This window comes from Microplitis demolitor, chromosome 2, assembly GCF_026212275.2.
Source record: "Microplitis demolitor isolate Queensland-Clemson2020A chromosome 2, iyMicDemo2.1a, whole genome shotgun sequence".
NCBI lineage: Eukaryota > Metazoa > Arthropoda > Insecta > Hymenoptera > Braconidae > Microplitis > Microplitis demolitor.
The window spans coordinates 21,791,006-21,804,108 of NC_068546.1; the positions used below are offsets into that span (position 1 = coordinate 21,791,006).

Here is a 13,103-nt window from a genome sequence, read left to right on the forward strand (position 1 = left end):
AAAATTTGAATCATTCATTATGAATCTTAATTTTTGAATTACTGTGAAAATATTGGTCGTAAAAGAAAATCATAAGAGACCTTTTTTTTAGAAAATTAAATTTTCTACAACTTTTATTCGAAAACTTTTTTTATGAGATCAATATTTTCGTCGTAATATCAAATATTTGAACCATTCATTTCAAAATTAAGAAATTTTTTTTTCATCTTTCTGAGGGGATTCCCCATTTTGTCCCAAAAAAATGAAATTTTTGCGTACTTGAGTCCCCAAAACACTACCCAGTTTTGCCTCCCTTTTTATATTAATACTCAGTCAATAAATTTATGAGTAATTTATAGATGTATATATATAGATATATAAATATATAATTATTAATAAGATTGTTACATTTTTAGACTTGGAATTCCTGGTACACGAGGTCGAATATGCAATCGTACATCTCTCGGACTCGACGGCTGTCGACTTCTCTGCTGCGGTCGAGGTTATCAAACTCGAGTGCGCGACGTCACGGAGAAGTGCAAATGTAGATTTGTATGGTGTTGCCGGGTGCAGTGTGAGCTTTGTCGACACACGCGTGAGGAACACGTTTGTAATTGAGCATTCCTTCCTCATCCATTTGCAATTATTAGTCCATAGCGTTAAAGGACGCATTGCGAAAGTGATAAAAGAGATAGCAAGATTTCCCTTTAACTAGTTCTATCTCTTCTTGTGGCGGGTTTTTATCGGTTGTATTTATTATTTCTATACCAATGGTCATTTTTTAAATTATATATTTACAGCAAAGAGATGGAATCTCGACTTAGCCAAAATAAAATATAAGACTCCTCGTCCGACGTAAAAATATTAAAAATAATAATTAAAAAAAAAACAATTTTTTAAATATCTGCCAATGAATGTACATATAATCATTTTTTAATCTTATATCAGTTACTCATGTGTATATATATTTATAGTTTATAAGAAGTTTTACGGTTACTTATAGCGATTCTCGAAGAATTTCATTGGGTACTCGCTCGCTTAATAAATTCGCTATTCTCTACAAAAACTTTAAAAATTATTCGTCCACACAGAAAAAAAAAAATTTTTATCACTAGAAAAGTCGTCCCAAGAAATTTTTTCTTGCTCTAAAAAATTTTTCATTATGAAATAATAACAAAAATTTTCTTAAAAGGGAAAGGGGTCTGAAATACAAAAAGAGAGGAATTTTTGTGATTTTTTTTTTCAGAGTACCTTCTATATTAAAATTTTTTAAATTTGTGACCTTATTAAGCAACGTTTCAAGAATATTCTCCTAAATTTTCATTAAAAAATATTGAAAAATAAGCCAGAGGTAGTGGGGAGAGACGAGTCACTCTGAAATAAAAAAACCAAAAAGATTTCTTTAGTACATAAGTTTATCTTGGATTTGAACGAAGGATTTTTTTTTCAATAACTACTTATTTTTTAATTAAATAAAAGGAGCAATTTTTGGTGAAAATCATAATTTTTGATTGCACCTTTGTCAAAAATTCGAAAATGAATATTTTGTTTATTCCTTCATTCAAACCCACCAAACTTATGTACCAAAGAAATCTTTTTGATTTTTTAATTTCAGATGAAGCAGTCATGAGTTATCCTGCCTCGCATAGAGACTTTTTTTTGACTCGTCTCTCCCCACTATCGCTGGCTTATTTTTCAATATTTTTTTATAAAAATTTAGGAGAATATTCTTGAAACGTTGCTTAATAAAGTCACAAATTTAAAAAATTTTAATAGAGAAGTTACTCTGAAAAAAAAAACCACAAAAATATCCTTCTTTATTTGTATCTTAGACCCCTTTCCTTCTTAAGACTACAAAAACTTTCTTGAGGCGAGTAAATATTTTCGCGCCAAAATTTTTTTTCTGTGCACATTTTTTAAAATTCGTTATTATTTTTATTGTTCATAGAGATCGTGATTTATATTAATAAGGCTAGATAAATATTTAAGTATTCTAAAGCCTAAAATATATAATAAATAAAAAACTAATTAATTAATAAATTAATTAATTAATTACATGCGAGCGAGAACTCGCTGCAATGACGATATACAAAACGCAGTATTGACAAATTGTAATTTATTTATACATATAAATATAAATATATAATAATAATAATAATAATAATTAATACACTAGCTTACTTGAATGTGTCAAATATTTCTTAGTAAAAGCAAAGCACTAGGCTGCGGTATTTTTAGCATGAAATATTTGTATGTATATGTACTTCCTGTATTCTTAAGTATATTTATAAATGCATATAAAAAATGTCCATGTATTTATGAATTTATCACTGTAATTCATTTAAATGTTTTAACAACATATTTTATATTTATAACCACATATCATTCATCGATTATATTTTTTTCCTTTTACTTTAGTTAACTTGTTATCTTTACTTTGATAATACCAAGTCAGTACAGTAGTTGCGACAAATAAAGCACCCACTGTAATACCAATAATTAACCCATACAAAAAGTTAACGTCCTCAGTAAATGTACTTATATTTATATCTCTTCCTACTGGCCAATAATCAATCATCGTTTCTTTATTTCTAGCAGCGTAATTCAGAGAAAATATCAATCTGTCAGACGCTGGTGCTAATTTGTCTCTAATAGCCAGTGATACTTTTCTCGCGACTTCACGATATTTAACATTTTCATTTATTTCATGAAATATTTTGTATACATTTTCAATTGTATAGTCATTATTTAGCGATATACTTATTCCCAATTTAATAGCACGTAAATTATTATTTTTTTCCTGTGAATTTCGGGGGAAACATATCACTGGCGTGCCGTGAAATTTAGCCTCCAAAAGTTCAGTATCTGCACAATGACTAAGTAATATTCGTGTTCTTGAATAGCCTGTAAGTTATTAAAAAAAAAATTACTAATTAATATTTATTACAATAAAAAAAATAGTATTAAAAAAAAAAATATTAAATAAATATAATTTATTAATTAATTACTTATTAGTTATTTTATAACAAATTTATGAGCTTTATCAACTTTAAATAAATAAATACCTATAAGATCTTGACGATCAACATCTGCATTTATGAATACATTTTTTTTATTTGTATTCTTTACTATTTTACTCTTCCACACGATCGCTTGCCCTTGTCTACCTTGAGGAATCTCCTGAGCCAACTGTTCTATGAGGTCTATATATTCCGAGTCCAGAGTCACGACTATCGTTCCGAGTTTGAATTCTATCAGCTCTTTCTGGAGAACAGGCGGTAGGGGTTGTACACCTCTGCAGTGATGGCAGCCAATCTTTAATGAAAATCATCATTAGTATAAAATATTATTATTGTAATAAGTGGGAATATATCTGGCAATTGTCAGTCCCCAGGCACAAAAACAACTTGAAGATGTCATCAAGATGTCTTTTACAAGGACAAGACAATTTTTTTTTGTCAAGTTTTTTGGTATAAATCAGACAGCCAGTTGGTTAGGAGTCATAGAAAATTTGTCTTTTTTTTCATCTTAAAAAAGACATTTCAATTAAAAAATCATTTAGATCACTTATTTTACCATAATTTGTAATTTACTTTTTGACGTCAATTGTGCCCTTAAGTAGATATTTTTTCAGTGACATAAATTTTTGATTATTTTGTCAACATTTTTGTACTTTTATATGTCAAAAAAACAGCCTACAAACTGATATCTTATAGATGTTAGAAAGATGTCAAGTGTGTTGGGATTTTCAAAATTTTTAAATTAATTAAATGTTAATCGAATGAAATTTAAAAAATGCGCGTTTACAAATTTGAAAATCAGCATGTGAATTTTTCAATGTTTAATTCGTTTATCTGTAGTTTAAAATTTATCTGATATCTGCTACATTCATACTCATTAATTATAATCTATATTATTAAGAGAATAAGGAAAATTTTGTCTGTTAAATTTTTATCATAAAATTAGTTACTGTAATTAAATGTCATGTCGTTTAAAAAGTTTCAATTTGAATGTCTTTTTGCATTTTTAAATTTTTTTATGTGATAATTTGTTTGATGTCTTAATTTTTTTTAATTTTACATATATTTGAATTTCGCGCCAAATCAAGTGTATTCATTTTTTTTTTTTTTTTTAATGATATTTTGAAACTGTTCAGGCCATTCAGAGACAGTGACCCCCCCTCCACTTTTTAAAATTTTGGTCATTAATTTAAAAAATTATTTACAGTTGACATCAATTAGGAACGAAATTTGTAAAATAGATTTCAGTTAAATCCATGTCAAAATTATAATTTTAAATATTATAGTAAAAAACCTCGATTAGCTGATGAGTTAACGGAGCAAAATTAACACGTAGAATAGGATCACCTCCCCAGAGAAAGACTTTAACATCGGAATATAAATCATCTAATTTAGTATCTTGAACATTTTTAATGTACGTCTTGATTAATTTGAGAGCTTGATTAGCATAATTATTTTGAGCATGAGAGGAAACAGATTTAAGATTTAAATTAATTAAAAATCTGTCGAAAAATTTATCAGTTTGAAACGGAATTGCCATTCGTGATTTTTCAACAGCGTAATATTCATCTTCTTGTCCTAGTGCCCAGATTACCGGTATTGATTCTATTGATTTTGCCCAAGGAATAAGACACGCATCATGTCTGAAATAAATTAACAATAATATTTATAGTTACGTAGAAAAGAATAATTAATTAATCATGAGTGAGAATGTAGCAGACATTAGACAATTTATAAATTTTACCTATTTTTAATTTTTATTTATTCAAAAATTTAAAAGTTGTCAATTGTCAGCACACATTCACTCATTATGATTCACTTGTATTCAAATTTTATCAAAACTTTTTGTTTTTAAATAAAACTGACCGTAAAAGTAACAGACTAATTTATAAATTCAAAATAATGAAATTTAAAAAAAAGCGCGCGCTAATTTAAAAAATTCGAATAACAAAATTTTTAATTTCTATTAATTTATTTAAAATTTAAAAAATTGCTGATAGTCAGCTACATTGAGATTGATAATAAATAATTACCTGATTGCCGGAAAAATAGTAAATGTCGGCTGAATTTCTCCAACTCGTTTAATAATATTTTTATCACTTAAAAAAGTTTCACAAGCTTTCAAAGCTTTTTCCTCTCGCTTGTCATTACTTCCAGTTGTAAAATTAAGTTTTATAACTTCAACTTGCACAAGATGCTCATAAATATCTCGTGAATTCAACGCAGGAATAACCAGAGTCACGTCGATACCTTGATCGGAAATGGTGTTCGCTAGCAAAGAAAGATCATACACGTTTTCAAATCCAATAACCAAAGCAGTTTGTGGTGGCGAGGCGAGTATTGATGCTTTGACACTTAAAATTGCAGTACTTAGCAACACATAATTGATAATTAAAATCATTGTTCTAATTTATTATCAAATGTTTTTTTTTTTTTTGAATAAAGCGCAACTATTAGAATAAAACTCAGTATTAATTTAAATTACAATGACCAAAGTTTATATTTAAGCGGCGTATGAACATTACCAGGACGAACAACCGCCAGCGGATTGACTTCGGCTACTTGAGATGATGAATAATTAAATGCTACTTTACTACATAAATATCAGACATTTATCACTTCATTCTACGCATAGAAAACATAACACATGATATTTATTATGATCCTGAAGTTAGCTGCTAATTGATAATTTTTGAATTTTTTTTTAAGAAATTAATTTGAAAAAAATAAATAAATAAAAAAATGCACATGTAGAAAATTTAAAAAGCTACAAGTGCAATTTTTTAAATATTTTTTAAAATAATTTATCGTTTTGAAATAAATTTAATCAGACAGCTTCAGGATCATTAATTATTTTGTCGGTCATGAGTGTGAATGTAACTGACAAGTGGGAATTATTTAAATTTTTGAATAAATAAATAGAATGTAAGAATAAAAATCAAAAAATGCATATTTAGATGAATGAAAAATCAGTACGCGCACTTTTTTAAATTTAATTACTTTAATTTATTTATTTATTGACACATAAAATATAAATTGTCTCACATTTGCTACACTCATTTTTTTTTTTAAATATTTTTAATAAACAAATGTTTTGAAAAAGAATTAGGTTATGTATATATAAATATATATATACATCATTCAAATATATCGTCGGTAAAATATCAACTGTCACTAATGAACCCAAAAAACTACGTCTTATTTTTTTTTTTTTATGTAACCCATGCGTCAGTGATCCAAACATCATAATTGCGCGGTATTCAATATCAAGGTAAATACTTAACATTTATTCATATATTCAAAAATATCCTACAATACAATTAATTTTACTCGCACGAAATTTTCTAATCTCTTCTTAGAATTTCATATTAAACTTCCACTTGTATATTTTACTCTAGAAACTTACATTCAAAAAAATCATCAATAATTTGAGGTTACATCCAACACGAGAAATTCAAACCATGAACTTATTCGATCAATCAAAAGCTCCAACAACAGCCGCCGGAGGTATGTCATTTTATTTATTTTTTTTTTATAATTTATTCATTAAAAAAAAAAAAAAAAAGCAAAAATAATTTACTGAAGACGTAATTTTTTAGCTGCACCCACAAACTTTTTCAATGCCGCTGCTGGAGATACAGGAAAAACCCTCCCAACATTGACAGGAGTGCAACCACAAGATAAACCAGGGTTTGGATTCGGGCAGGGTCTGACCTCGACCCTGTCCTTTGGATCAAACCCCAGTTTCAATCCGGGAACTCAGATGGCAAACCAGCCACCAATGACTCAGTCAACGTTGCCTACATTCAATGCACCTACAGCAGCTCCAAATACAACCGTACCTTTTGGAATGTCCACTAGTACTCCAATTGGCTTGGGCGGATCCAATATCCGGATGCCTGGAACCACTGGTTTTCCTTCCACTACCACCAGCGCAGCTCCAACTCCAGGACTGAACTTCGGCATCACAAAACCAGCGACTACTGGAACTGGATTTACATTGGGATCGACAGCGACAAGTACCACAGCACCGAATCTATCATTCGGTGCAACGACGATGTCAACTCCAGCAGCAGGATTTAATTTAGGTACCACAATTTCATCTGCAGCACAACCGTTTGGATCAGTTTCTACATCTTCATCATCAACAAATACTCCCCTGTCAACTGGACTGACTCTAGGGTCAACTTCCACTCTTGGTAATTTAGTGGCAGCAACCAGCGCGCCACCGGCATCAACTCAGATATCATTGGGTTCAACTGCGCCAAGTACTACGTCATCACTAACTGGATTTTCATTTCCTGGAACGACATCAGCAGCCACGGGATTCAATCTCAGCAGCGCGACAACTACACCTTCTACTGGAGGATTTTCACTCAGCAAATCAACTACTGCAGCTACTCCTTCTACTACACAGACAACTGGATCAACGCAGACGTCATTAGGAACATCGACAACTGTCACTGCTTCATCAAACAGCGGTCAGTCAGGTGCTATTAATTTTTGTCAATTAGAAGAGTTGATAAACAAATGGACGTTGGAATTAGAAGAGCAAGAAAAAGTTTTCATGAATCAAGCGACGCAGATAAACTCCTGGGACAAATTACTTATCGCTAATGGGGAGAAAATCGTCACGCTGAATGACCAAGTCGAGAAAGTTAAACTTGAACAGCAGCAACTGGAGCACGAGCTTGATTATGTTGTGGGACAGCAGAAAGAACTGCAAGACTGCCTGGTGCCACTGGAAAAAGAACTCGCGAATGTTTCGGTATCAGATCCAGAACGGGAGTACACTTACAGACTTGCTGAAAAACTGGACACTCAGCTCAAGCAAATGTCTGAAGATCTCAAGGAAATAATCGAGCATCTGAACGAAGCCAATCGTGCTCAAGACTCCAGTGACCCGATTGTCCAGATCGGCAAGATTTTGAATGCGCATATGAACAGTCTCCAGTGGATCGATCAGAGAACTTCGATCCTCGCACAAAAAATCCAGCAAATCGATCAAATGCATCAGAACTTCAGACAAGAAAACGAAAGAAGTTTCACTTTAGCGTACAATTAATTTAATAATCAACTAGATGTTCATTTGTAATTCATTTTTTTTTATTTACGTTCATTGAATTGCTGTCATAAAAAAATAAATCTAATTTTTTTAAATTTAATTCGTTATTTGTACAGATTAATTTATTTTATTTATCAGTCGACTGCTACTGCGGGTATAAAATGATGGACTTTTATGTTGTCGTCTAGATTGATGTGTAAGTAGACGAGTCTCTCGTCGATGATATTGCATTTGACTGAGTCAGGGTGGACGGCATCCCAGGCATGAACGTTGAAAAAACGTTTGATGTCGACAGATGCTGAAATATTATCTCTTTCTGAGGTGTCTGGCTTCCATACTTGGAGATTCTGGAAGTGTGTTGCGACACTTGCTGCATCTGTTTCGACTTTTAATACGAGTAATCCGTCATTGTTTACTATTAATCTCAAATGCGGCGACATGTTTTTCATTCTTTCAACGAAACTTCTTATGTACTTCAGTTGGGGTAAATCTATTGAAATCTGGTAAAATAGACATCAAATTATTAATTTTTTTGTAGTGAGTACTTCTTAGGAAAGGGGCCTAGTAACCGATCACTCATATATTTGTATATTTATATTTACTGAATATAAATTTAAAAATACGTGAAGTGATCGAGTACTAGTTCTCTGATTGAGTACTAGGTCTTTTACCTTAGATTAAAAAAAAAAGTACTTGTAAATTAAAAGACCTAGTACTCGATCAAGGAACTAGTACCTGATCAGGCAACTAGTACCTAATCTAAGAATTTGTACCAGATTAGAGAACTAGTACTCGATTAAGAGGGGAAAGAGGTCTGATATTCGAAAAAAGAGGATACTTCTGATTTTTTTTTCAGAGTACCTTCGTTACTAAAATTCTTAAACTTTGTGATATGATTAAGCATCACTTCAAGAATATTCTACTAAGTTTTCATAAAAAAATATTGAAAAATGAGCCAGTGGTAGTAGGGAGAGACGAGTTAAAAAAAAAAGTCGCCATGCGAGGCAGGATAACTCATGACTGCTTCATCTGAAATTAAAAAACCAAAAAGATTTCTTTAGTACATAAGTTTGGTGGGTTTGAATAAAGGAATAAACAAAATATTCATTTTTGAATTTTTGGCAAACTTGCAATCAAAAATTATGATTTTCACCAAAAATTGCTCCTTTTATTTAATTAAAAAATAAGTAGTTATTGAAAAAAAAATCCTTCGTTCAAATCCAAGATAAACTTATGTACTAAAGAAATCTTTTTGGTTTTTTTATTTCAAAGTGACTCGTCTCTCCCCACTACCTCTGGCTTATTTTTCAATATTTTTTAATGAAAATTTAGGAGAATATTCTTGAAACGTTGCTTAATAAGGTCACAAATTTTAAAAATTTTTATAGAGAAGTTACTTTGAAAAAAAAAATCACAAAAATATCATCTTTATTTGTATCTTAGACCCCTTTCCTTCTTAAAGAACTAGAACCTGATCAACTCCATCAAGAAATTAATACCCAATGTACAAATACTAGGTCTTTTACCTCATTAGTTATTAATAAAAGAATTTAAAAAAATATCAAAATCTTACATGAAAATCAGGTATATTTGGTGGTTGAAAAATATTCCATTCATTTCTCGACAAGACTTTAATTGGCACATCATGGATACATTGCCAAGAATCTGTCGTCAGTGACGGTAACTCAATTTCTAAAGTCAGGCAAGGATGTTGTTTGTTTGTCAGCTTCATTTTGACACTTCTAGCAGTTGCTTTTAGTGTTGTCAAACTTTTAGCCAGCATTTGAGCGTCGAAATCGAATAATATTTTGTTATTGTTCTCGCCGAGACCCACCATAAGATACTCATTAAAAAAATGATATCGTGATAACTCGACCCAAACTGTCGGTGCACGTCCGGACTCATCGAGGACAGTAAAACAAATTTGGTCATTGGTTAATTCAAGTACGCAGTGCTTTGATGTTTTGGAGACCGCAATTACAATATCTAAATATATAAAAAAATTGTTGTCAGTAAATGTTTATCTAAAATAATTCAAATAGGTTATAATCACTCGTGAAATCTCTCATTGCAACCGCATCTGTCATCTTACAACGAAATCTCATTGTTATTGTTTTGGTTTTGGAAATAAATTACTAGTAAAATCATAAAATACTGAGTGATATATAAAAAAAAAGTGAGAACTGAATGTTCTTCTACATGTCAGTAGTTTATGTAATTTTTTAAAATTTGACACTTGATGTTTTCACAAATTTGTTCAGCAAAACTTTTGGCGGGAAACTGAACTTGACCTAACCTATTAATTTAAGACAGATATTTAAATAGAACTTGCTGAGATGTTGGCACGACTACTGTTTTTACAAAATATTACAAAATTTTTTTCTTTTTTTCAAATAAAATAAAAGAACTCATTTTTTTATGAGTGTGAATGTAGCAGATATGAGAAAAATTTTAAATTACAAATAAACGACAAACAATTAAAAATATAAAAATTTAAAAAATGCACATACTGATTTTCAAATTTTATCAATGTGCATTTTTTAAATTTTATTCGATTTACATTTAATTCACTTATTTTAAAATTTTTAAATTGACAGCTGTCAGCTACATTCATACTCATAATTTTTTTACGTGAAAAATTATTTTACAATCAACTCAGTAATTAAAAACTTGAAAATTTTCAAATATCGAATACTTCCAGTATCATATTTTTCGATTATTTATAAAAAAAAATTTGAATTTTTTAAACTGAATTGTTTATTTATTAAAATTGAAATTTCAAATAAAACCGCGCGAAAACCATGAAATGATAGTACCAATCATCAGCTCGCTAATTTATGACGTAAACTATTATTTGACATATGACATATTCATGTATCAAATTTCTAGTGTAAACATGTCAGTGTTAAGATAAAAAAGAAATGATCGCATTATTAAATATTTAAAATTTCAAAAATAAAAGAAAATAATAATAATTGTGCAATTAGCGATTTTTATAAAAGTATTTTAATTGTTAGTTTTTTAAATTCGTCAACAATCACAAGACTTGTTTTTTTTCTCTTATCAAGTGATAATTGTTGACAAACATGCACTCATTCGATCAAACAATGAAAGTGTCGCATAAAGTTCGAGAAGTTTTATTCGTTTCCAAGTAAGTTTTAAATTTTAGTCACTTGTTATATTAATTATCAAAAAACTCATCAGTATCAGTAAATTAATTAAAAATTTTGAATCAAACATGTGTGAATGTAACTGACGCTAATTTTTTAAATTTTTGAATAAATAAATAAAATATAAGGAGAATAAAAATAAAAAAATGCGTATATAGATAAATAGATATTCAGAACGCGCATTTTTTTAAATTTTATTATTTTTAATTAATTAATTATTTACTTAAAATTAAGAAATTATCTCGTCTGCCATTCATACTCATGTTAAAAGACAATTCCCGCGTTTTTTCAATTAATTAAAAAAAAAAATAAAAAAATACATATGTAGAAAATTTAAAAAGCCATAAGTGCAATTTTTAAAAATAATTTTTTTTAAAATTTATCATTTTTAAAAATGTAGTTTTAGAAAAATCATCAGATGCCGGCTAACTGGAGATTGTTCGTCTGCAGAAAAATAATAAAATATTATTATTTTAAAAAAATTGTCAAGTGAGAAAAAAGTATTTAGACATATTGGGTATCTCCAGGTAGTATAACTTCATGCCGGCACATTCATCGGGTATACCGGCTGTTAAAAAATATTTTTATCCTTTTTTTCTGTCGTTTCTCTTACTCTGTTATATTGAACGCCTAGATGAAACAGGTGGCAGGGCACGTGGCACGCGATGAATGCATACCAGCCTTATGTACTTGGGTTATTTCCATTTCCATATAATATAAAACATGATGTATCCTAAACTGCTTACTTGGATAGCCCATTTTTTATATTATTCATGGATGAATCGGTTGGTTCATCATCTTCACCGTAGTCTTGGTGTCTGGTGGGCAATATCAGGCATCATTCATGCTAGATAAGTATAAAAGAGAGGGAGTTGACGGTGAAAAACCTTGGAAAAATAGCGCAGGAGTATGGCGCGTGCATATAACAGCAGCTGCTCATACTCCCCATCATCAGAGTCACACAAATGACTGAATGTCTGGGTATACATTAAGTTTACCAAAGAAATTTCATTCTTTAAAGCCATCTTGCACCATCGTTAACCAACTAAAGAAAACTTTTTTATTTAAGATTATTATATATCATTATATATATATATATAATGTATAGAAGAGTAAATGGTTATTTATTATATGTTTTGGTGAAACCTGGCTTATTTTTCAGTGTGTGGATCTGGTGTCCCAGCGAAAAAGTTACAGAAGGACGTATTGGATAACCCAAAGATGGTTCAACTTTCCTGTGGAGAAAAGTACAAGGGCAACCCTATCTATCTAAAATCTCACGAATATAAAATATCGAAATTTATTAACTAAATATTATTGACAAAAACGTCATGAGCTGGACACTGACGAAAAATAATTTTTGGACTTTTTAAAAAATAATAAATTATAGAAAAAAAATATTTTAAAAAATTGCACTTGTAGTTTTTTTAATTTTCTACATGTGCATTTTTTTAATTTAGTTGTTAAAAAAAAAAACTAAGATTATTAATTGTCTGTTAACTTCAGGATTTGAAATCACTCAGCTGAAAAGTAAACTCTTTATTTACTCCGTATTCAGAGTGATTTTTTTTTTAAACTCCGGAACTTCGAGTGACTTTAAATGAAATCCGTAATTACTCCAAATTTTTTACAGTGTATTAATTTAATATTTGAGTTAAAAATTAATTTTCTTAAGAGAAGGAATCGAAATTTATTTACGGAAAAAAAAACAGGAGAAAAATTAGAGTTTTTAGTGCAAAAATATGACCCTCGTATAAAAAATAAATATATTCGAATAAAATTTCAAATTTGAATGAATGTGGATTTAAATAAAATTCAAATCACTCCGAAATCATTCCTGGAAACCAAATTTCTTATTTACTCCGTCCG

The 13,103-nt window shown here is 29.7% G+C and overlaps 4 protein-coding genes across 8 annotated transcripts in view; 2 read left to right on the plus strand and 2 right to left on the minus strand.

Moving 5' to 3' along the window:
- LOC103579666 (protein Wnt-1) overlaps positions 1-1,979 on the plus strand; it is a 52,364-nt gene extending 50,385 nt beyond the window's left edge. Inside the window, exon 8 of the mRNA XM_008561131.2 lies at positions 396-1,979. Within this exon, the coding sequence (XP_008559353.1) occupies positions 396-597 (202 nt within the window). The 3' untranslated portion in view covers positions 598-1,979. The remainder of the gene's footprint in view (positions 1-395) is intronic.
- Positions 1,980-2,075: 96 nt separating this feature from the next.
- On the minus strand, positions 2,076-6,089 carry LOC103579667 (UDP-glucuronosyltransferase). 5 transcript variants are annotated; one of them, XM_008561133.3, is made up of 5 exons: positions 6,045-6,089; positions 5,033-5,624; positions 4,294-4,642; positions 3,045-3,294; positions 2,076-2,883 (listed from the first exon to the last, which is right to left on the minus strand). In XM_008561133.3, the coding sequence occupies exons 2-5, from the start codon at positions 5,398-5,400 to the stop codon at positions 2,366-2,368; spliced, it is 1,485 nt and encodes a 494-aa protein (XP_008559355.1). In that variant the 5' UTR covers positions 5,401-5,624; positions 6,045-6,089; the 3' UTR covers positions 2,076-2,365. The 5 variants fall into 5 exon arrangements, with proteins under 5 accessions (XP_008559355.1, XP_008559356.1, XP_053592833.1 ...); XM_008561134.3 differs by having other exon boundaries at positions 6,000-6,086; XM_053736858.1 differs by having other exon boundaries at positions 5,982-6,076.
- Positions 6,090-6,176: 87 nt separating this feature from the next.
- Positions 6,177-8,164, plus strand: LOC103579669 (nuclear pore glycoprotein p62). Its single transcript, XM_008561137.3, has 3 exons — positions 6,177-6,270; positions 6,398-6,506; positions 6,599-8,164. Exons 2-3 carry the CDS (start codon positions 6,461-6,463, stop codon positions 8,062-8,064), a joined length of 1,512 nt encoding a protein of 503 aa, XP_008559359.1. The 5' UTR covers positions 6,177-6,270; positions 6,398-6,460; the 3' UTR covers positions 8,065-8,164.
- On the minus strand, positions 8,084-10,436 carry LOC103579668 (checkpoint protein HUS1). The gene is made up of 3 exons (XM_008561136.3): positions 10,118-10,436; positions 9,638-10,050; positions 8,084-8,564 (listed from the first exon to the last, which is right to left on the minus strand). The coding sequence occupies exons 1-3, from the start codon at positions 10,167-10,169 to the stop codon at positions 8,199-8,201; spliced, it is 831 nt and encodes a 276-aa protein (XP_008559358.1). The 5' UTR covers positions 10,170-10,436; the 3' UTR covers positions 8,084-8,198.
- Positions 10,437-13,103: the final 2,667 nt, after the last annotated feature.

Bases quoted from the DNA above. Each gene is read 5' to 3' on its own strand.
- LOC103579669 (XM_008561137.3), top strand. From the start codon at position 6,461: ATGAACTTATTCGATCAATCAAAAGCTCCAACAACAGCCGCCGGAG. The intron at 6,507-6,598 runs GTATGTCATTTT...GTAATTTTTTAG, and splicing joins TCCAACAACAGCCGCCGGAG to CTGCACCCACAAACTTTTTC.
- LOC103579667 (XM_008561133.3), bottom strand. From the start codon at position 5,400: ATGATTTTAATTATCAATTATGTGTTGCTAAGTACTGCAATTTTAAGT. The intron at 4,643-5,032 runs GTAATTATTTAT...AATTTATTTCAG, and splicing joins ACTATTTTTCCGGCAATCAG to ACATGATGCGTGTCTTATTC. The intron at 3,295-4,293 runs GTTTTTTACTAT...TTTTCATTAAAG, and splicing joins TAACTCATCAGCTAATCGAG to ATTGGCTGCCATCACTGCAG.
- LOC103579668 (XM_008561136.3), bottom strand. From the start codon at position 10,169: ATGAGATTTCGTTGTAAGATGACAGATGCGGTTGCAATGAGAGATTTC. The intron at 10,051-10,117 runs GTGATTATAACC...TTATATATTTAG, and splicing joins TGCAATGAGAGATTTCACGA to ATATTGTAATTGCGGTCTCC. The intron at 8,565-9,637 runs GTAAGATTTTGA...CTATTTTACCAG, and splicing joins CAAATATACCTGATTTTCAT to ATTTCAATAGATTTACCCCA.